The 23,800-nt window shown below is 39.3% G+C and overlaps 2 protein-coding genes across 3 annotated transcripts in view; both read left to right on the forward strand.

Moving 5' to 3' along the window:
* The first annotated feature begins 2,335 nt into the window (after positions 1–2,335).
* nutf2 (nuclear transport factor 2) lies at positions 2,336–10,261 on the forward strand. Of its 2 annotated transcripts, none has more exons than XM_003439440.3 (5): positions 2,336–2,471; positions 3,593–3,714; positions 5,685–5,756; positions 6,068–6,166; positions 9,396–10,261. In XM_003439440.3, the coding sequence occupies exons 2-5, from the start codon at positions 3,616–3,618 to the stop codon at positions 9,507–9,509; spliced, it is 384 nt and encodes a 127-aa protein (XP_003439488.1). In that variant the 5' UTR covers positions 2,336–2,471; positions 3,593–3,615; the 3' UTR covers positions 9,510–10,261. The 2 variants fall into 2 exon arrangements, with proteins under 2 accessions (XP_003439488.1, XP_005449449.1); XM_005449392.3 differs by lacking the exon at positions 2,336–2,471 and adding an exon at positions 2,566–2,693.
* Positions 10,262–11,076: 815 nt separating this feature from the next.
* Positions 11,077–23,800, forward strand: part of edc4 (enhancer of mRNA decapping 4) — a 29,735-nt gene continuing 17,011 nt past the window's right edge. The window contains exons 1-18 of the mRNA XM_005449393.4: positions 11,077–11,316; positions 12,909–13,068; positions 13,198–13,309; positions 13,792–13,891; positions 17,177–17,363; positions 17,596–17,743; positions 18,054–18,158; positions 18,323–18,435; positions 18,556–18,639; positions 18,770–18,865; positions 19,432–19,531; positions 19,837–20,017; positions 20,127–20,193; positions 20,935–21,026; positions 21,273–21,457; positions 22,600–22,679; positions 23,069–23,198; positions 23,291–23,586. Coding sequence (XP_005449450.1) covers positions 11,229–11,316; positions 12,909–13,068; positions 13,198–13,309; positions 13,792–13,891; positions 17,177–17,363; positions 17,596–17,743; positions 18,054–18,158; positions 18,323–18,435; positions 18,556–18,639; positions 18,770–18,865; positions 19,432–19,531; positions 19,837–20,017; positions 20,127–20,193; positions 20,935–21,026; positions 21,273–21,457; positions 22,600–22,679; positions 23,069–23,198; positions 23,291–23,586 — 2,324 coding nt within the window. The 5' untranslated portion in view covers positions 11,077–11,228. The remainder of the gene's footprint in view (positions 11,317–12,908; positions 13,069–13,197; positions 13,310–13,791; positions 13,892–17,176; positions 17,364–17,595; positions 17,744–18,053; positions 18,159–18,322; positions 18,436–18,555; positions 18,640–18,769; positions 18,866–19,431; positions 19,532–19,836; positions 20,018–20,126; positions 20,194–20,934; positions 21,027–21,272; positions 21,458–22,599; positions 22,680–23,068; positions 23,199–23,290; positions 23,587–23,800) is intronic.

The following is a 23,800-nucleotide window of genomic DNA, read 5'->3' on the forward strand; positions in this document are numbered from 1 at the left end:
TGGCTGCCCCTCGAAATCAGAGCGTTTGAAAAGCAAGTGGGTGGAACTTCTGTGTTCACAGTTAGTGTGCGCTTGAGATGACCTTTTTAGGGATTAATCCCCATTCACTATGAAGCCATACATATTCAGGAGAAGAACAAATGTAGGAGAAGGCATTTAGAGCAATGACTCACAGCCACGTATATTGACTTTAACATTGAAAACTCTGGCCATGTTTAAAATGAGTATCCAACATTGTAACACAATATGTATGACAGAGAATAAAGAACTGAATAATGTAACATTTTTTGAGCCTGTTTAAAAAAATACATTCATTTACAACATCCAAGTCACCAGCTCTGATGCTGCTTCCCCAGCACACCACAGCAAAGCACATTGTGCTCACTACAACTGGCTGATGGAAAATCTCCGTGATTTTGCTCTCGTTTTGCTCTCTTCGTTAGGAAGTAGAGCTTGCTCATCCTCTTTTTGGATACAACTTCTGTGTTGGTCTTCCAGTTCAACCTGTTGTTGATATGGATGCCTCTGTATTTGTACTCCTCCACCACATCAGCATCCTGTCCCAGGATAGGCATGGGTCAGTTGTCCTCTTTCCTCTGAAGTTGATCGCAGTCGCTCTGGTCTTATTCACATTTGGAAGCAGATTAATCCTCCCAGGTCAGTCCATTCACCCACTAGTGCTTTGTGCTCCTCTTCCCACCCACAGCTAGTACAGCCAACAACTGCAGAATTGTCAGAGTATTTCTGTAGATTGCATAGACCACAATTGTACTGAAAACCTCAGGTGTACAAGGTGAGCACAAATGGAGATGACACAGTTCCCTTTGGAGCTCCTGTACTGTACTGTCCAGTCTCCCAAATTGCAGTCTGTCGGACAGGTAATCATTAATCCAGGAGATAGTGGACAATGTTCGTTCATATTTCTGGTAGCTTCTGTATTCGAACTGCAGAGGGTCACGAGATGTTTTCACTTATGTTGGACAGTACTTATCTCTCGACAATCTTCATTAAATATGATGTAATGGCAAGTGGTCAATAGGCTTTAAATTCTTAATAGTGTTGAGGTTTTTGGTACAGGAACTAGACAGGATGTTTTCCCTAATACTGATATCATCTCCTGTTTCAAACGTTGGCTGTAAATGTGACTCAGGATCATGGGCAGCTGGCTAGCACAGGTCCTCAGCACCTTGGCGTTGATGTAATCAGGCAGTTTTGTGTAGCCTATTAATGGGAGAATTTTAGTATTTAAACATGTGTTACTTGTAGCTTGAGAGTAGATAGCAACACATGTAGTAAAATTAATTTCTTTCAGGACCAAAACAAGGAAAGCGGTGAGGCTCAGTGACGTTGTAGTCCATGCTCTGCAGAAACAGATAAGTTAATGTGCTGCTAATGGTAATATGTCCACCCCAGATAAGCACCTTTCTCTGCCAGTTTTATATTTCAAATGCTGATAGCATGTTTGAAAATGTCTTCCAATCTTTGACTGTTAAAAAATGCTTTGCAACCTAGGGCTCAATAAAAGATTCCCCAATGCCCTGATATTAACAGGGTTATTATATAATCTCAAGGATTTATTCTGAGAAGGTTCACAACCCATATGAGCTGCACTTCATTTGTAAAAATAATTCAGTAAATAGATAGATAGTTGCTAACTATAGAAACTAACTAAAATAGTAAGAGAATAGATTTATTTATTTCTGTGTCAGTGGTATTCATCAAGTGTGCATTTAAATGCCTTTTGATTGACTGTACAAATATAAGGAATCCAAGAACTGGCAACTGACAGTAACCCCTAATATTGAATAAAACTCAAACAAATTAGTATATTTTATTTAATTATCGAAACCTAATTTGTGCAATGTAGATCTGATGTTTTTAACAAACCAGGGTGTGTTGGTTTGTGGATCTATTTGCGGTGGCCTTTACTGCTGCTGACTGCAGAAATAAATCGTGTTTGGGTAAAAAGCTTTGCTTATGCGTTTTTTCTCAGTCTGGTGGACTCAGCAACCTAACCTAAGAGAACAATAAAGGCACAAGTTACAAATTACTAAATCTGTTTTGTGCTGCAAATTGATGTCATTTTAAAAGCTAATGTAATGTAAGTGTTCTTGCTGGACAGTGGTGACTGTAGCACATTTAATCTTTGTACATCAAATAAAATAAAACCATTTTTGACTTACCATTTTTATTGTCTGTTACTCCATGGGTTTTTATTGTTTTTTCACTTCAGAAATCATCAAAACGTGTGATTTGGAAATGACACACTTTTAAATAGACATATCTTTATATAGTATGTATCAGAATGTGGCAGTATTATGTCAAATGTGACAGACGAGCAAATTGAGCGTGTTTTGAGTATATACTACAATCCCCATAATGCATCGGGCCTTTTACGGCTTTTTGTACGTACCCTCGTAGCGGAGCAGACATTGCACTGTGCGATCGTGCAGCCGGCCTCGGCGTAAGAGGTAAGTTTTTATTACTAGTTTTTATGGTGCCCCCTTACAAAATAGTGAATGGAAACATGTTCGAAAACAAAAAGCGCTAGTTTAATCTGACATTTGAACAAGCCTGACGCGGTATAAGTTATTAAATCGGTTGCTATTGGCCGGTTTGGGGCTAACGACGGACACGCCTATGTAGAGTAGCTGCTTCGGGGTTCCAGAGCTGTGCGCGCGGGCCCGCAAGAGGTATGAACACTCAAAGCAGACGGGGTATTTTTAGTAACTGGTGAACAGGCTACTACCAGCTGGCCGATCAGCTAACGCCTGGAAATATAATTTATCTGACGCCTAACATTGGCTGGCGAGGAGACATGCTACGTATATGAACTGTCTGTGCTAGCACAGGCTGAGTCAACATTAGCAAACATGACACAAGCTAGCAGCAGCTAGTTAGCTAGAGTTAAGTAGTTAAAAATGAGCTTTTTCGTACATTAACGTTACTTGCTCATGTTTCCTCAATCTCCCTTTACTTCTGACTATATTTACGGGGCCCTGAACTACTTATGTGTGGTCGCAATTCGGGGTATGTTGCTCGCAGTCTACTGCTAATGTGCAGAGCGCTCGGATTGTTCCAGTAACAGCCGTGTATCGTTATGTGGGAGCACATGACTTGGGCTGTCAGTGTCACCCGAGCGGAGGGATCCGTTGCAGCAAAATATACTTTGGCTCATTCAGTATAAGTAATTTTAACCTTTATTTTTGTCAATGAAACAGGATCTATATGCTATTTTTTTGTGGTCTTTAGTTAAAAACATATTTTTCTTTTAAAAAATTTTAACAAAAATCAAAGCAATGTGTACTGTACAGTCTATTGTACTGTTCGCTGCTTTAAGAGCTTGATTCTATAAAACAACATCATCCCAGAATACTGTCTTGAATTATGGTAGTGAGGGCTGTCCAAGAGGGTTTTCAGAAATCTGAAGCTTATGTTGACATCTGGTGACTATAAATTAGTTTTGATATAAGTGGGAGGCTGCTGGTGGTGGTGGTGGTGGTGGTGCTGTTGTTGTTGTTGTTTTTTCTATGCATTGCCCTTTTTCTTATCTCATTACGTTTGTCTGACTCGCTCTCTCCCACACGCTCAGTGTGAGTTGCAGGGTGATTCAGGATGGTGGACCAGCCTTTGTGGGAGCAGATAGGATCCAGCTTTGTGCAGCACTACTATCAGATGTTTGACTCTGACAGATCACAACTGGGATCTATATATGTGAGTTGGACTTGTCTTATGTAGGTGTTTATGAGTAAACACTTGCTGTAATAAGCTCACTTTCCTTAATTTCGAGTTTGTAATCCTTATGATTTAGGATTTAGGTATTGTCCACTCAGGTCACTTTATGTATATGGCACATTTTAAAGTGTTTTACAAACACATAGCTTGCATAACAGACAGGCAGCATATTAAAATTTATAACTGAGAAATATGTCAGACAACAGTTAAAAAAAATAAAATATAGAAGTGGCAGACAGTTCGAGAGCCTAGGGGCAATATTTGCAAAGTCTTGGTCATTTTTAGATTTTATGTGAGAAAAGGACACCAAGAGAAGTTATTGTGATGATGACCTCAGTGATGTGATGTGGAGTTAAAAGATCTGTAATATATTTGTTGAGCTAATCCATAGAGGGCTTTAAAACAAATAATGTTTAAATATATTCAAAACTTTGCAGGTTGCCAGCGCAGCTTAGCTAAAACAGCTTTGCTTACTCGTACGAGTTGAGCGGCTGTGCTTTGAACCATTTGTAAATGAAAGAAAGTGCAATTGGGCAATCCTACACACAGGGAATTGCTGTAGTCCAGCTGAGAGGTGATAAAGGCATTGATAACTCTTTAGTTCTTTGGATACAAAACTAGTTTTCATTTGGTGATGGTTCTCAGTTGGTGAATGTTGTCAAGCGGCTTTTGACAAAATTCCTGATTTGATTGTTAAAAGTTAAGGAAATAAAAGCACCAAGATTTTTAATGACAGTGTCGACATATCTGGATAAATGAGCAAGTAACTCAGTGAAGATGTTTGTGGGGCTGGGAGGGCTGAATAAAATAGCCTCAGTTTTGCTGTCATTTAGTTCTAAACAATGCGACAAGACTGAGTCAGAAAACATGGTGAATGAAAAGAATAGTGTTTTCTAAAAAGTCCTTAGTTTTTGTGTTGATTTTTACCCAAACTCACTCCTGTCTACGTAGTAGCATGTTTCGTTTAGTTCACTTTTTTTTTTTTTTTTGGTTAATATGCATATATGAAGTTAATTTCAAGTTTAAGGGAATTCACTGTTAGGAAGCCTTTTAAAATAAATAAATAGATAAATGTTTCTAAAGTCAGTGAATAATTGTCCAATATTGACCAGAATATATCTGGATTTTGATAATCGAGCGGTCTAGACATCAGCCTTGCATTGTCAGACTTACTCCTGAACTTGTGGCTTGTGGTCATGATGATTATTATTTGGAAGCATGTCGTTTTCACTCGCACATACCATGCACATGCCAAGCCATGGATCTTTGGATTGAATTTTTTTTCCCTCTATAGTTGAGAACTTGTGATTATATAATTACAAAGTGCTGCCAAAGGCACAAAGGTAAACAGTTTGTCAATAAGTTCTTAGTTTAGTTGACAGAAACTGTCACATTTTGTGTTCTTTGACTCCACCTTTTTAAATGTGTGGAACTTCTGTTGAAAATGGTTTTATTTTTTATGATGGAATTGTATTTATATATAATAAAATCTGTCTTGAAACAAAATAAGCAGTCTTGTCTATACATTGCACAGGTATTATTAAATAATCAGAACATTGAGTAACCCCTAGCTTTAGCCCTTATGTCATTATATGGCCCTCGGGGCACGCATTCTATGAGTGATTTAATGAATAGGAAAATGAGTCTTTTTCTGTGTGCTATGTTCACGTTCCTTATTTGGGGAAAAAAAAGGTCTCAAAAGGAAAAGTCATTAAATAAACCTACTTATTAAAATGATTGTGCAGGTTCAGTTTTATGAATCAAAGCAGCCCAAAAACCCTGACAAAATAATTATGTTGGTTGTAACAATCTGTGATTTTAATCTGTACATGTCAGTGTCTAATTGATGATGTTTTAAGGAATCTGCTGAGTCATGATGTGGGTTTTCATCTGCACATTGCATCCTCTTCCACTTTTGCACTGATCTCTCTTTCCCACTGTCTACACAGATCGATGCATCATGCCTTACGTGGGAAGGACAGCAGTACCAGGGAAAAAGAGCAATTGTCGAGAAACTCGCTGTGAGTACATTTGCTAACCCATTGTCTTATACAGAGGTCACATGCATGCAACAGGTGGTTAGTGGCTTAAGTGAGACGTGTAGTGACAGTGTAAGCTCATGCACACTAGAAACCAGGTTAAACTGTGATATGTCATTATTAAAAGAAGATGGCTAATGTACACAGCTTTAGTGATTATTAAATCTCTATATGGAATATTTATATCAAAATAGTTTGGAATACTTCAGACACATCTTAAGTAAATGTTTTCACTGCCTGATATACCTGTATTAATCTTTCTCTTGTGTATCTTCATTATCTGTGTGGACCAGAGTCTCCCATTTCAAAAAATAGCGCATAGTATAACGGCGCAGGACCATCAGCCAACTCCAGACAGCTGCATCTTGAGTATGGTTGTAGGACAGCTTAAAGTAAGTAGTGCTATCACGATGTCATTGAATGGAGCGTGACAGGATTCACTGTTTTACAGCTAAATTGTCACACATTGACCTATACAGAAAATAAGGTTATTTCCCTTAATCCTCCAAGATCTGATCGGTGCTCCTTAATTTTAAACTACAATTTATAGGTTGAACATGATAAGAAAGATTTTAGTGTGTGAACGTGCGTGTGTGTTTAATGTAGAAACTGGATTTGAAACACTTTTTAGGCAAAAATGTTAATCCAGTAAATGATAACGTAACTTTCAACTGACTTTTTGTCCCCATCATGTCGGCAGTTGGTGGTACCCCAGTCAGTTTTCTTCACTCTCTTCACCTGAACTGGGTTCAAACTACGGATGTTTTTTTTTCTCTCTTCTTTTTCTTAAGGAGAAGAAATGAGACTTGTCGATAAGTCTAAAAGTAAGAAAGCGCTCAGAAAAGTAAAAATTGAGGAATATTTAATTGTTGAAGTGAAACATTGTCCATACAAATATTACATTTAGTATGCCTAAGAGTAATTTGAAACCATTTACCACATTCAGTTCAAATTATAAAGGCCACTTCAAGAAGTATTAATGTAGTTCCAGATGTCCCCTGAATGTATATTTCAAGTTTTGGTCCAAAATACAATTCTGATTAGTTTTTTTTTGGGGGGGGGGGGGTTGTTTTTTTTAAAAAAAATCTCAGCCTCTAACAGTGCGTTTCAGTGTCTGTATTTTAGTTTTTCTGTTGTCCGACAACAATAACATAAAATTTTAAATGAGAAAAAAATGTACTGGTGGTTCAGCTGTGTTAAAATGAGTGTCGGAAGTAGGACAGAAGCAAACTAATGCACACAGCTAACAGAAAGCCAGCTGAGTTTACCGACACTGAAGCGCATAAAACCACATAAACTCAGAAATACACACCCAGTACCTCTCTGCTGGTTATAAATCACTCTTTGCACAATTCGTGCTCAATTTATAGTCTTCCCTCAACATTTAATTTTTCCTCAGAGCTTGAGTGTGTGAGAGTATGTGTGTGTATGTGGGAGAGAGATCAAAGTTAATAATTATGTTAGCCACATTAGCCCCACTAGAAAACAGCAGGGTGGTCCTGCTTCTGTGGGGACACTTTGATCTAAAGTATTTACAGGATTTTCAGTTCTTTGGGTGATGGGAAATGTGGTCATTTTTCTTATTTTTAAGCTGCGTTTAGAGTATACACACGCCCAGGCTATCAGGGTATCTTTGTGTTATCTGGATTCACTTACCCTAACAATGGCAGTAAGGATGACTGATCACACATTAACACAGTGTTTACCAATTTAGACTGCATTTACTTGAATAGGATGGTGTTGGCAGCATTTGATCAGACACAATTATGGATTAAGTGTACTGACAGGAGAGTGTCTGATTTTAAAAAGAATTATAAAACTATAATATGGGGAAAAATATGAAGAGGTTAAATACATATTACAGACTGAAAGTAACAGAGCTGGTCCAGCAAAACAGTGGTATGAGAGGAAAAGCACTGTACAGTAGTTTAGCGTTAAAGAGGAAGAATCTATGTATGAGCTTTAAGTCCTTTAGTCAATAAAACTGGAAGACTGCAGCTATATTAATAAAGTTTTGTTATAGTTTGTTATTTGAAGCCATGAAAGAACAATGACAAAAATACAGCCTGTGCAACTTACCAAATCCATCAATATTACAACTTTATTATTAAGACATGGGATGAGCCGATGGATCATAATTGAGTATTTCATTAAATTAATATTTTAAAGGGCAGTTTTTATTCTGAGAGTCTGAGAGTAAAAAATTAAATAGGAAAAACAGAAATTGAATTCAAATGTAGGCTTAGTCTATGTGTAAATTTGATATAAGGTCATCAAATGCAAATGGGTGTAGATCACATATTAATGCTTATGGAGCAATAAAATTGTTTTTAAAATGCTTACAGATCACAAAAAAGATCAAAGAATAAAGTTGGGTCTAACCGAAAATTCATTACTGAGGCTTATCAAGGAAAGATAGACTTTAGATGTTATTTTAAAAAAATTTATAAAAAAATTAAAGTCTCGTATCTACTCATTGAGGTCTATGAAATCTTCCAGCATGGTGACACTATTTTTAGAAGAACTGATTTTTTAGAATGTTTGGAACATAGTGTGGTGATATACACTGGTAAGGAGTTTACAACCTTCACTGTACAAAAAAAATCCAGGGTTAACCCTGATATTACCTGGAAAACTGCTTGAAGTACAGGTATCGGACTCCGCTGGTAAAAAATGAACAAAACACACTGACTTTATCTCAGCAGTTGCTGTATGACAATAGTCTGGTTTAACTTGTTAAAATACCAGTCGCACAAACAACCTAGCCTAGAAAGGCAGCAACAGGTTGTCTATTCTTTAAATACATTTAAGGCATTTACATTTCTTTAAATCTGCTTGGAAGTGAATCAGGAAGCAATGATCAACAAGGGGGAAGGCTTATGGTTCCATTCGAGACTTAAACTTTCTACAGTTCACACTTCATACCTCAAGGTAAAAAAATACAAAAATAGATTTTTAGGATAGATGCAAAGTGTGGCTAATGTTAGCAGTGCTGTCACTAGCACCCTTTTCTTTGCAGGTTATTATATGCATGCCTGCATTGCTACAGTCGAGTGGTTATATCACAGATTACTTTGACACGGACATGCATAAGAAATGGAGAGAGATGAATAGATATACGCTTCTGACATATCCTAGACCCAGAAGTTAACTGGGTCTATAGGTTATTAAAATCACAATAATTTTGAAGACTGGTATTTCTGTTGTTGGCCTTATTAGTCAGCAACAAGTATCTAGTTGACTAGGTACACACCACACTAGAAGGAACTGTTGAAAATTTTAAGGCAAAGCTAGACTAGTTACTATAGCTTTTCTGTGAACAAAGTTTCCGTTTACATTCTGACAAATTGTTTACCTATTCAAAATATTAAAGTGAGAATTGTAGGAGTATTTTATGACCACAATATACTGTACTGATTTCACTATTCCATTGGTGTATTTCTGTTGTGTGTCTGACAGTATGAAACCGCTGGATGAGAAACAAAGGGATCCAATTCAATAAAAACAATACGAATAACAATATAATTTTATTGTAGCAGGTGTTCTGTACTCTAAATGTGTACTTTCGATGAACTAGGCCTCAATCAATAACAGCTTTGTCATCTGTGTGTGTGTTTGCAGGCAGATGAAGATCCCATTATGGGTTTCCATCAGAGTTTCATCCTGAAGAACATTAACGATGCATGGGTGTGCACCAATGACATGTTCAGGCTGGCCATTCACAATTTCGGTTAACCTGCGTCTCCGCTTTGGCGGGCAGGGGCGGCCATAGTGAAGGTCACTGTGTGAAGTATGGAGGGAGGAGAAGAGAGAGCGCTCATCCCTCCCTCCCGGCTGTTTCATTCACGCCTGTTTTGACAAACAAGCAAACACCAGATTCTAGATGTCAATCACTGAACCTCATCCAGACGGGTTTTCAGACCAGCCCAGCCTGTAGAACTGCGACGTGTTTCTTTGCTGAGAGCCGGCTGACCAATCAAACGCCCCTGTCTGCCACTCTGCTGATCTGCATGATGCTGGGAACCCCCTCATTACGATACTCAAGCCACCCGAAGGACAAACAGCTGACCGATGCCATTAACTCCGCTCTGCTCGCCTCTTTACTCTACTCTAACCCATTCTACTCTACTGTTGACTCCACTGCTGTCAACTCAGTTCTGTTAGCACTGTTGTTGACTGGTTTGTAGTCCCATGTTCAGGTTCAAAGATGGCTTCTTCAGTTTCCTTCTCACATATTTGTTTTTAGATGCCATTTGTGTGTTTACTTTAGCTCGCCTTAGTGTGTTAAATAGAGTTTTATCTTCCTTTACACAACTGTTAACTTTGCCATGATTAATTTGCTCATGGATGACAAAGGTTGACATTGCTGTGTTTTGCTCTGACCCTGCTTATTTTCTCTCTCTCTTCTCTTCTCTTTCACACACATCTGGCAGTTAAACATGGACTACAGCCACGATACACAATAAAACCTGGACTTTTTTTCTTAATGGTGTGACCTTGTCTTTCCATATCATGCTGTGGTGCCTCTTTAATTACAAACTTTTCGTAAATGTTAATATTAGTTTTGTCTTTAGGTTTTTTTTTTCTTGTTTAGATGATTATATAGAAGATCAGCTAGATGCTCAGTGTCCATCATTTTATGACTTTGTTTTTAAAAGGGGATCCATGACGTTTCAGTGTAAATTCACATTTCAAACCATATATTTAAAGTCTGCACTGTCTAAATGATGGTATGTTTTTACTACCAAGAAATAACCAAGTAACCAAACTAACAAAATTCAGTTAAATTTGGAAGGATGTTTAAAAACAAATTTAGCACGATCCTGGTCGGTTTTAAGACCAGCCCAACTAAACTGTAACTATAATTTGAAATTATCCGTCATCTGAGGAAATGTCTTATTGTGAGATTATGATGTTTAGTACACCTTGAATGAAAGAGCCAGATTCTGTAACACCAGAGGGCCTCAGTGAGAAAGCCTCTTTCAGTCATACTCACAATGTCATGCATACATGCATTGCTCATTTTGACATTTAAGGACCATAAAAGTTTTATTAGCTGCCGCCTGCTGGTCTGATATGATCAAAAGCGTTTTGTCACAACACAAAACCAAACCAAAAACAGCTGCTAAAAAGGAGATATTATTATGTATAACGCCGTTGATAAAAGTGAGTAAACAAAAAATAAATACCAAAACATCATAAGGACAATAATAATAATTAAACTCAAATATCTAACAAAGTTAGTGACTGGTGTCTTCTCGTGGAAAAAAAATGAACGTCAGTAGCGTTCGAGGTGGGAACCATTGACCTGACACAATGACAAGTCGGAATCCATTGCGCAGACGAAACGGAAGTTTAGACGGTTGCTCGGGGTGAACAGTGACAGCAGCATCGCAGGAAACAAAATTTCATCCTTTCCCCCTGAACAAACCCGAGCTCCCCTTTCCCTCACCCATGGCGTCCAATACTAATATAGACATCGAGGGTGCAACCCAGCATCTCCGGGACATCCTCAAGCTCGACCGTCCCGGGAACAGCACCGGTAAGTGGGGGCCGAGAGCGAAAGCGCCTGCGCTGGTTTAGGCCGCAGAAGCTAGTTGAATGCTAGTTAGCTGGCTAGCTAAATATATAACTTAGCCAGCGTGATGTGGTGTGCCGCTTAGTTGTGTTGAAGCGAAGTCAGGGTCAACTGCAGCTTTTGCGTGAAAATACAGTTTGCGTGTCACCGAATCTGTTTTAACACTGATTTCCGCGGAACCGCGAAAGTGTATCGGGTCGTCGTAATGTTGGAGCGCTAACTGCGTCGTAAAGTATTTTCTCATCCTCCTTGTTAGCTCGTTTAGGAGTTTAGCGTATGTGTGTATCTGTTTTGTGGTGTAAAAAAAGCGTGTCTTTTAAAAAAAAATCTAAACACCGACAGAAACGTAGGTAAATATTTCGTCTAGTATAAATTAACTCTGTAGTACCTGGTGTTTTTACTCCGAAGCCATAAAAGTGGTTATAGGTTTGTCCTTAATTAATGAGAGGCATTTAACTGGTGTGAGCAAGCCCCCACAAACTGCGTAGAAGGGTCGACTTGCTTTACTAATTTGGGAACACCAATTCACGTGTGTTTGTTTGTCTCACTTGCGATGTATTACATGGCAACTTTATCATGCAGTGTGAAGAAGACATACTAATGTTAGGAACTCAGTATGTTGCACCTGTGTTAGCCTTAATTATCTTTACGTCATAGTATTTTATGTTGGGGGTAGATATAGAAATTGGACTGTCAGACCAGTACACTACTTGTTGACCGTTTTGGTACACTTTATAGTAACACCAGAATGTAAAAGTAGCATATATTACACCTTAACGTCTCTTTACTTTGCTGCCTTTTTCATTAATAAATGCTTATAAACCGTGAAGAATCAGAAGTATGGAATACATAAAATACTATCACCTGAATTCTTTGTTTGTTGTCTGAAATTTTAGGCTCTTGTTTCCCAGGGATGGTTTAAACCCAGTCCTAGATTACAAGTTTCTTTTTGTTTAACTTTTCTTTACCAAGACTCAGTTTAATCTGTATGTGGAAAGTTTTGTATGCTTTAGGCTTTGTATGATGTCAGTAGGAATGGATATTCCTAATATGGTAATCTCAGACACACGTCTTGTTGTGAGCACACAAGCCCCATTTACCTGCTGTTAATGCATCTGTTTGAGAGGAGCCGCCAATCATAAGAACATTGACTTAAAATGAGGGGAAGGGAAGGGTACTTAAACAGCCTTTTCCTCAGACAAATACAGTGAGGGTCTGCATCAAGTCCCTGTATAAGATAAATAAGCATAATTTTAGAGTGGCTAGAGTCCTCAGAAAAATATGTGCTGGAAATGAGCATAATAGGTCGCCATTGAAAATATAGGTTAAAAAAAAATATTGTCCTACACTTTGTAATGAATATTGTGTGTATCACTGTGAGACTGCATGTGACTCATTGTTTTGTTGTAAAGTCTAAAATCACTGTACAATTGTGCATCAGTGACGTGATTGTGTCAGACTCTGAGCTGAGTCAAAAGTAAGCTGGTAAGGAAGCCCCAGAACAAACACAAGCTCTTTGCAGCCTCTGGATCTCCTACTTTCATTGTCTTTCTCAGATGGAAATTCAAGTGAAAGTGGTAGAAAGCCATCTTTTAATGGAGAGCTGAATGGGTTATTGGGAACAGGCCTTCTAGGGAGCACTGACCGGTCAACCATGTCAGAATCTACAAGACCCATCTCCACAGACCTCAGCAGTGCTCAGGAGAGTCAGATAATGTGAGTTTCTCATTTAACCTGCTTAGTGGTGTCATATTTATAAGGACTTTTGAGTTGTTTGTTTGTGTGTGTGTGGTTTTGTTTTGTTTTGTTTTGTTTTTTAACAGAATCAATGTGCTGCAATTTCAGCTGCCTTTCTGGTGATGATGGCTCTACCTGTATTCCAATTACTTCTAACAATGTGGAGATAGTGGCAAGCCAAGACTCTAGCATTAACAGCAAGGCTCGAGGCAGCAACAAGGTAAGAAACCAAATCATCAGCTACAACCTGGCAGCTCTGGTGAAGAGAACAAATTAGAAATTTGGAGACAGTCAGTACTTCTGACTGTGGCTGTTATTTTTATCTGAACTGAGCCTGTATCTGTGATGACTCAACATGGTGATTTTTTTTCTTTTTCTTTTTCTTTTTACAAGTGATAAGCTACAGTATTTATCTAAAGATACCTGAACTAATTTTTATAAGCACTATAGTCTCCTAGTCTCTTTTTATGACATTTCATAAAATGTCATATCATTATCAAATGATATGATTTTCATTTAATTTGAGAAAATGATATGATGGAAAATGGAAGTGTACAGTTATAAAAACACAGATCATCTATAGCATCTTTTAGACTTTCTTTAGCTTTTGAGGTTCTTTGCTTTGTCAGTTTTTTAATTCCTTATAAACTTTGTTCAGAGGTTACTCATCTGTTTTTCATGGTATTTTTGTGATTCTTTCAGGTGAAGATTCAGCCTGTTGCTAAGTACGACTGGGAGCACAAGTATTATTACGGCAGACTGATAGCTGTGTCCAATGCCTTCCTGGCCTACGCCATCAGAGGTACAGTGTTTTTGAGTGGCTTCAGCTCCTAAATGTTAATCATCACAATTAGGGCTGGGCCATATCATACCATTCACGGTAATACCGGTGTAATTTTGGGCAACGATAGGAAAATGAAATATCGCGATAGAATATGGGTAAAACGCGCATGCGCAGTGCCTATGTTTACATACGCACATGGCAGCGACGCAGAATGAGAAGAGCGAAAGCAGATCGTTAAATGAAACGGATGAACCAGAACTGGTTTGTAAAAATGCTGCAACTTCAGTGGTATGGAACTGGTTTAGCTTTCGTCCGTCAGACACACAACAAAGCACTATTTTTGGTAGAGCATGCTAGCGGGCCGTCGTTATTACCGTGTTGTTTGGAAAATACGGCACACTTAAAATCAATCCTTTGATTTTTCTGAAAATCAACAGTGCCCCTTATAATCCCGTGTGCCTTATGTATGAATTCTGGTTGTGTTTACTGACCTCGAAACAATTTTATGTGGTACACGGTGCTCGAAAATCTGTCAAATGTTTTAGTACGACTTTGCTAAGCTACGAACCCACACCGCTTGATGGATTGTCGGAGCATTACGGCTATAGTAGGCAGGAGCCTTGCGGAGTGATACATACTGTGCTTCAACATAATATTACCATATTGTGTGTGTATAACATCTTTTTAAGTTTTGTGGATATTATACATGGTTATGCTGAGGATATGTCGGCCAATTTCCACTGGAAATGCCTTTTGGTTAAACTGTCAGCAAGGAATTTGCACTGTTACATTTTTATATAACTTTAATGCACATAAAAAACAGCTGCTTCTTTAAGTGAAAATACATTGATGGGGTTTTTTGCACTAATAAAGTTGTGGAGTTGCAAAGTATTTTGTCTAGTGTCAATTATATCGTTATCGCAAATTTTCAAATGTATATCATGATAAATATTTTTGGTCATATCGCCCTGCTCTAATCACAATTATAATCATCTTTAGACTTTAGAGAGGTATAATAATCCAACACAAGCTTCTACCACAGACATTTAGGATATAACATTATTGTATGTGGCTTTATAATACAGTCCCAATCTAAAGCACTGTATGTGCAGTGCCCCCCCCCCAATATAATAAAGATAATATATATATGTGTATATATATATATATATATAGAAAAAACACCCAGCACGCCCCTGCGGGCGGTTTTTATCCTTCAGGCTCGGGTCCTCTACCAGAGGCCTGGGAGCTTGAGGGTCCTGCGCAGTATCTTAGCTGTTCCCAGGACTGCGCTCTTCTGGACAGAGATCCCGGGATCTGCTGGAGCCACTCGCCTAGCTTGGGAGTCACCGCACCTAGTGCTCCGATTACCACGGGGACCACCGTTACCTTCACCCTCCACATCCTCTCGAGCTCTTCTCTGAGCCCTTGGTATTTCTCCAGCTTCTCGTGTTCCTTCTTCCTGATATTGCTGTCATTCGGAACCGCTACATCGATCACTACAGCCGTCTTCTTCTGTTTGTCTACCACCACTATGTCCGGTTGGTTAGCCACCACCATTTTGTCCGTCTGCATCTGGAAGTCCCACAGGATCTTAGCTCGGTCATTCTCCACCACCCTTGGGGGCATCTCCCATTTTGACCTTGGGACTTCCAGGTTATACTCGGCACAGATGTTCCTGTACACTATGCCGGCCACTTGGTTATGGCGTTCCATGTATGCCTTGCCTGCTAGCATCTTGCACCCTGCTGTTATGTGCTGGATTGTCTCAGGGGCATCTTTACACAGCCTGCACCTGGGGTCTTGCCTGGTGTGATAGACCCCAGCCTCTATGGATCTTGTACTCAGAGCTTGTTCCTGTGCTGCCATGATTAGTGCCTCTGTGCTGTCTTTCAGTCCAGCTTTGTCCAGCCACTGGTAGGATTTCTGGATATCAGCCACCTCCTCTATCTGCCGGTGGTACATACCGTGCAGGGGCCTGTCCTTCCATGATGGTTCCTCGTTTCCCTCCTCTTTCTTGGGTTTCTGCTGCCTGAGGTATTCACTGAGCACGCTGTCAGTTGGGGCCATCTTCGTGATGTATTCGTGGATGTTTCTTGTCTCATCCTGGACTGTGGTGCTGACCCTCACCAGTCCCCGGCCCCCCTTCCTTCCGCTTAGCGTACAGCCTCAGGGTGCTGGACTTGGGGTGAAACCCTCCATGCATGGTCAGGAGCTTTCTTGTCTTTAGATATAGATATATAGATATAGATATAGATATATATCTATATATATCACACACACACACTTTGTTCCAGGCTGCAGAGCTTTTAATTTAGTATCCAAGCTCATTTTGAAGCAATGTCTCCCAAAGTTGCTCTTTGATTGGATTTATTTAAGCGCTCTGTGAAGCCTTCACAAGATTTTCTTTGGTTGGAGGTTGAACATTTCTTGTGATTTCTTTATAAGTTTGCATTCAAAATCCTTCTGTATACTTCAGACTGTATACTTCAGACAGAATATCAAACTTTTACTTTCAGAGCAATCTGATATTCTGTCTGGTTTGACTGAACAGACCTTTATTCCTATGAAGGAGTAAAGGTGTGCTATGAAGGAGTATGCACTCGAAATCCCCAAAAATCCTTCTGTGCATGCTCATTTTAAAATTTAATTTTAGCTGCCTAATTGTTTGTCCTTATAAATGGTTTCCTCGGCATCAGTCTTCCCTGTACCCACACTTCTTGATAATGATCTGGTTGTGTTCTGGTTAAAGTAATTGATCTCTGTTGTTGATCCCCGATGCTGTTTCTTGCATGTTTTTCTTTTTGCTTTCCAATCTACTCTTGATTTTTCTGGGAGTGGTGTGCACACACACTTTAGAAATGTTTGACAGTATAAAGACTGAAGATGGATTTTTTCCCCTCCCTGGTCTGACAGATCTAAGGATGTCCTTGGCTGTGCAGAAAAACAATTCTTGGCCTTTTCTGTGCCATTTTTAAAAAAAGTAATTTTGTTTTAACTAATCAGCTCTTTGATAATTCATGTTGCTGCATAAAGGCAGTTACGTTCTGTAAGTGCATATTGGGAAACTATGTGAACTGTCTGATCTCAAGGCTCAGTTGAGATGTTCAGTTTCATATGTTCCACCAGAATTACTATGCATTGTAGTCCATTACTTTAAAGGGCTGAAAATGTTGCTCATTCCACTTATTAAACTTTTATTTATACTGTGGTTGTTTACAACATTGTTCAATGGATTTACTGTGTATTCAGTGCTGTAATAACAAAGGCTCCTTGGTTTATCTTTGGGCATTTTTTTCCCCTCAGGAGCCAACAACCATGCTATGGTTCGTGTCCTCAGTTTGGAGTTTGGTGAGCGTTCCTTACTGAAGGGATTCACCGGGGCCGTCACAGATCTGGCTTTCGCCCACCTTGATTCATCTCTGTTAGGTTGTGTAGATGAAGCGGGCAACCTGATGGTCTGGCAGCTCACCTACACTGCCAACAAGATACTGTATCCTGAATGTATGAGAAACTGAACGCGTGTGTGTGCGTGCGTGCGTGCGTGCATGTGTATGGATACTGCCAATGAAGGCTGTATCTTCACTACTTAGTTACCTCTGTTTGTTTCTAAACTAGCAAGTTAAAGATTACACTGATCTTCACCTCTGCTTTTGTCACAGTTACAGCAGGAATTCCAAAAACTATTCTTGTTTCCCATTTTCCTTAACCTGTGTTTTGTATAGAGATCAGATAGTAGTTCATATCCGACGGCCAGAAAACACTCCACTGAATTCCCATCGTCGCCTCATCTGGTGTCCATTCATCCAGGATGACAACGAGGAGAACCAGGATGATGCCAGTCAAACTTTGGCTCTTCTACATGAAGACAGGGTATAAATGTTTGACACAGATATGTTTGTCTGAGGTGGATGAAAAGCCAATGAAATTGGAAATAGAATAAAACTTTGAGTAGTTAGTTGTCTACACTAGGACATTGTTATAAATTTGATAAATATGTATAGGTTTATATACATTAAAAAGTAGTGTGATATTGCCCATAGAGGAGTAATGATGTGGTTGTCCATTCACTGATTTTTAGCTGACAGAGCAATACAATCCTGTGTCTCAGCTAAAACGCAAAACACTTGCAGAAAAAAGCAGAAATGTTTCATCTCTAATTTTACTGTTTCCCCTTTTCTAGGCTGAGGTATGGGATCTGGAGGCCTTGAGAGCCAACAACAGCAGCTGGCCTGTTGATGCCACAGAAGTAAAGGATGGCCTCATCGCAGTCAAGGGGCATACCCAGGTGGGACTTCATTTTCATATGAAAAACTTTGACATAAAGATGACATATTTCATTGTCTTGGTTTGTACAACAAAATGCTTGGAACTAATGTACTTAAGGTCTCAGGTTTACTGAGAATTGTTGCATTATTGACTATGAACATTGTTTAATTTTGGTTTGTCCAGAGAGTCAGTGAAGGTGCACTGTCTCCAGATGGAACCGTGTTAGCCACAGCCAGCCATGATGGATACATCAAGTTCTGGCAGATATACATAGAAGGCGGGCAAGACAAGCCCAGGTAAGCAAACCAATTAATGAATTCTTAAATGGTTTACAACTTTATTGTTTTTTCCTTTTCTTCTATGTGGTTTTCTCCCCTCTGTTTTTTATTCACTTTTGCATTTTTCCTTAAAAATAGATGTCTTCATGAATTGCGGCCTCATGGTGGACGTCCTCTCTCCTGTCTTCTTTTCTGTGACAACCACAAGAGGCAGGACCCCGAGTGAGTCTGCACACACAAACTCAAAGTTTACATTTATCACAGGCTGTCCTAGTGGGTTTTTATCCAAGTGCATCTCTATCTCTTTCTTCTTCTCATTGTCAATTCTGTCCCCTTTTGCTTTTCATTACAGGGTTCCTTTCTGGCGATTTCTGATAACTGGAGCCGACCAAAACCAGGAGTTGAAGATGTGGTGCACTGTTTCCTGGACCTGTTTACAAACCATCAGGTGTCTATTATTTGAAATATTTTTTTTTAGTGCTGTCAGCGTTAATTTAGTTAAAATGACATTAATGTTAGCTTGTTAACGCGTTAGCGCCGTGCAGCCCCTCGCACGGGGGGAGCTGCATTAACTCACTAACGGAGATTTGCCGCGTTAATGCGGTTATGGCGTTAACGTCATTTTAACGAATTTTACGCTGAAAGCACTAATTTTTTTTTAGTCATTTTATATCTTTCTCAACCCTTATTATAAATGTAGCATGGGATGGCCTTTGCAGAATTAAGACAGAAGGCATGCAAAAAAAGCTCACGTCTTAAGGGAAACATTATTCCAAACCAGTAACTGGCTGGTTGGCCTTGGTGTACAAAGCTGGTCTAACAGTAATGCTCTGTAAAAGCAAAAAAAATGTCTGCCAGGAAGGCCCACAAAAGGGGTTTTTAGACTAGTCCCAAAGTAAAATTATTCTCTTACTGAAGACATTTGGTGATGACTGTTGTTGATATTTTAGCTGAAACCATTTGTTTAAGGACAACATACAAAGATACTAATTTCACAGTACTTTTCTCTTAAAGGTTCTCCCCCGATCCATTAAACTCATCGACTCTGCCAAGTCTCAAGGCCAGCCTGGACCTCTCTGCTGAGTATCTGATCCTCACTGATGTGCAAAGGAAGGTTAGCACAAATGTTTTAACAGAAGTTTTAAGCAAGTAATCATTGTGAGAAATCATATTGTGTAACCCCCTTTTTAAAGTGCTCACTTTTCTATTACTTTGTGTAAATTAATAGGCACACTTCATCAATACAAAAGATACAAATCCTAAATGAACTACCTTTCTAGACAGACTGATCAAAGACCACACATCAAGTGTACAAGTAGACCTGCTCTGTTTGTGAAAGTCCCTGAACAATACCACTTTCTTGGCTACCTATGTTACCACTTCCTCCTAAGCTTAGTTTCATACTTGGCTGATTTGCAGGTTTTATATGTGATGGAGCTGCGACAGGACTTGGAGAAAGGAAAGGCAAATTTCACAGCAGTGTCAGAGTTCCTGCTGACCCACCCTGTGCTCAGCTTTGGGGTACGTGATGTTACCCAGTGTCGATTGCGGCACACTGAGGTCCTTCCTGCTGAGGAGGAGAGTGAAAGCATGACGACAGGTACATAGTCACATGCATGTGTATAGACATGTGCGCACTCTTCAAAGTTGAAATTAAATATGTTTGTTCCTCATTAAGGCCACATGTTTTTCATGTGTATCTTTTCCAGAGGGCACTCAAGGACCCACAGAGTCCAAATCTGGGATCCAGATTAAACTGTACTGTGTCCACACCAAGTGAGTTTTCTTCTTCTTCTTTTTTTTTTTTTGAAAAGTTTTAAGATTGTGTCAACTTAACTTAACGCTTTAACAGTTTCCAAAGGACATTTTGGTTTACAGGAGGTCAGTGATGATGCACACTGAATGACCAAAATGTGCTTTGTTTTCTAGTACACACCAATGATTAACTTTCTTGTAGGACTCACTAATATTGTTTTGTGTTGTAATATTTTTTCTTGAAAATAGAATAGAATGGGCAACCATGCTCAGTTTAACATATTCCTAACTCTGCTGTCAGCCAAATTTATTGGATTTCTTCTGTAAAGGAGCCTTTCATCCAGTCAGCAAGCTCCGTATACTTCCATGGAATTTCTTGCAGATGTGCACACTTATTGTGTACTTGGTGACTAGTGTCAGTCTCTTGTGTTGGAGCTGACATTGTTTTCCAACACTGGGTGGGTGCTGTGGAAAAATCTACTGTACAGGAAAGCCTTTGTAGAAGGACACGACATATAGCATGTAATTATTCTTTGTTAAAACCGTGCTGTACACTATGTCTCTGTGCACCCGTCCACCCTCTGAAAGCAGTCAACCCAGACGAAAGACTGACAAGTGTGCTATTTTCTACTTGGAATCAAGATATTATAGGCCAGGGAGCAAGTCCTCAATGCAGAGGCAGCTTGCTGCTGGTTTGACACATGGCAGTATCAGTAATTATTAGTAATTTTGTTTAATGTCTCCTCATTTGTATGTTTGCAGGAGTTTGCAGGATGTTCAGATTTGGTTTCAGCCCAATGCAGGTTCCAACTCTGCGGCGTTCCTTCCTCATTCAGATTCTCAGGATGGTCTGGGTAAGATAGCAGTTTCTTTAACTGACAGAATTCAGTATTTATGCTGAAAGGGACGAATTCAATGAAAATAAGGCAACTTGTATGATTACTCCACATTTGGTCCACCTCTAGTCTTCTCTCATAAATAATTTACTTTAGTTTTGAAATCAATTTTATTTATATCTGCTTATAGATCATTTAAAAATTCTCTATTTTAGATGAAATTTTGCCACGAAACGGAAGTAATTTTATTTTTTATGTCTCCAGCTGGGTTTTCAGACCATCTCACTGATCAAAGCTCTGACAAGGATTCAGGAAGTGGCTCCCAGACTGATCTAAGGAAGATCCCATCACTTCCTGCTCCCTCAGACTTCCTGTCAAGCTCGGGCACCGGCAGTGGAGTGATGCCCAAGCTGATGACTCCTGATGCCTTCATGACACCGAGCACTTCAGTACGAACTTATCCTTACGCTGTAGTCAGAAAGTTTTCAAACCTTTTCCATTCTTTTTACCTAATCTAACTGGACCTAATACTCCACAAGACACACAAAAAATTTTTTTTTGAAGTATTACATTTGCAAAAGTAGTATTACATTTAATACCTTTCACTTCATTTATATCAAGTGAAAGGTATTAAAACCTTTCACTTCATAATTGATTAAAGCACCTTTGGCAGCAATGACAACAGCAAATCTTCTTGGGTCTTTGCCCTGACACAGTTGTGTTCTCAACCACACAGCTTGGTTCTGTGAACTATAAGTTTTAAACTCATAGGTGTTGAGTGTAGTTAGGTACCAGTGGATTCCAGTCAGTTTGAAGAACCATCTCAAAGACAATTGATAAACGTCTTTGGGCAATGGATATTAATTGCAAGTTTTGTAATATAGATTAGTTATGTTCATTTGTATTAAAAAAGACATTAGAAAGCTTGTATTTGCTCAGTCTTTATGAATATTCTGTGTAGATTGATGAGAAATGTTGAGATGAGTCTGAAAAATTTCTGAAGTTTGCAGAACGACCAAAAACGTTACAGCTTCAGCAAATGAACACCATGTGTCTTCCTTTGATTTGTCACACGGTGAATAGCACCTTCGCCCACATATTGGTTTATAGCTGGCAACAGCACTCAATACTGTGTTAATACACACTAGTGCAAACTAAATAGGACTAGTTATGCACCCAAAGAAAAGCTGATAACATACAAAAGGACAAACTGTTCCTTGTTAGCTCTTTGTTTTTATGGATGCTCTTGTTTTCTTCCATAGTCTCAAGATATGCATGTTGGGTTAACTGGTGAGTCCAAATTAGCTGTAGGTTTGAATGGACTGTGTTAGCCCCTTGATGGACTGGTTACCCAGTCAAGGGACCCCCACCCCCCACCACCACAGTCTCCCAGCCTTCCACAGTACCAGTTGAATAAAAAGTCAATAAAATATTGGATAAATGTAATCATTGTGAACAGGGTTGAGATGTGAAACACCCCACTTATCTGCGATGCGCTTCAGTTAAACTGATTTATAAACACTGAACAGTGATTATCCAAACCTTCCATCATATTTGCTGCCTGTAGATCATCTTTTTGTCATCCTTTCAGGTACCAGCATCTCCGGGGAGCAGTGCCAGCAGTCTGACCATTGTGACAGCTATAAGCAGCAACTCTGACTCAACGAACAGGTATGGAATTAAAAATTCACTATATACTAATTTGAAAACTGAAAATTTTAGTATATGAAAAAGTGAACATGATATCACAAATGATATTTTATCATCTGTGTCCTTATAACATGCAGTTAGGGGTGGTGAATGCTGTTCTTACAGATTATGTTTACCAGGATGTGGAGTTTTTAGATTTTTACTTATATTTCAAATAAGTCAAGGACGAAGACAAATGATTTTGGGTTGTTTTTCCTCAGTCTCCAGTTATTAATTATAAAAATAAGCCTCTGTTATCTTTTGTTTACTTTAAAGACTCCATTGATCTTTAACAGCTGAAAACAAATAATTCCCTACTGTTTTGTTTTTGTTTTTGGTTACATTTGGGAATATGAATGCCTGTTTTTCAGAGCTATGGAGGATGCAAGTCAGAGTCCTAACAGGGTTGACAATAGCAGCACTGGGCTGACACTCTCTGCCTCCACCAGCAGCCCAAGAGCTGCTTCCACTGTGCTACTGCCCGGACTCGAGAATCTGCAGGTATGATCTAACCCACTCTCCTACTTCAACCAACCTTGCCCCTCTCTTCATGAAATGACTTATTTTAATAAACTCTCATTCTCCATATCCAGGCTTTGGCAACCCCTAGTGGTCCTCTGGTACTCGACAGCTCTCAGGTTCTAGATCCTCCACTCCTGCCACCTTTGGCATCTCCAACTAGAGCCCGCTCCCCTGACGTCATCTCCTCAGCATCCACAGCCATGTCCCAGGACATGCCAGAAATCGCCTCTCAGACCCTGCAGCTTCAGCGTGGACTAGTGTCCAGCTTGGATCCCTTACCTCTTTCTGCCCTCCAGACAGACAGCATGGCCTCTGCTGCCTCTGCGCTGCACTTGTTAACCTCACCGCGCTCAGCCAACAACAGTGGGTATGTAAATTCAAAAGTGATTAGGAGTACTAAAAAGCATGCAGAAATAATAGTGTTGAGATTTTATGATCCACTTGAACTAAAGTTTGACACTTTTATGTTTACTACTCCATTTGATTAGGGTTGTAGCACATTATGTAAAACCATCTTCCTCACTGTTTTTGAGCACAGGGTCTGAGAAAAGACAATCTCCTTGTATATTTTCTTTTCCACA

This window comes from Oreochromis niloticus, linkage group LG7 (assembly GCF_001858045.2).
Source record: "Oreochromis niloticus isolate F11D_XX linkage group LG7, O_niloticus_UMD_NMBU, whole genome shotgun sequence".
In the NCBI taxonomy this organism is placed as follows: domain Eukaryota; kingdom Metazoa; phylum Chordata; class Actinopteri; order Cichliformes; family Cichlidae; genus Oreochromis; species Oreochromis niloticus.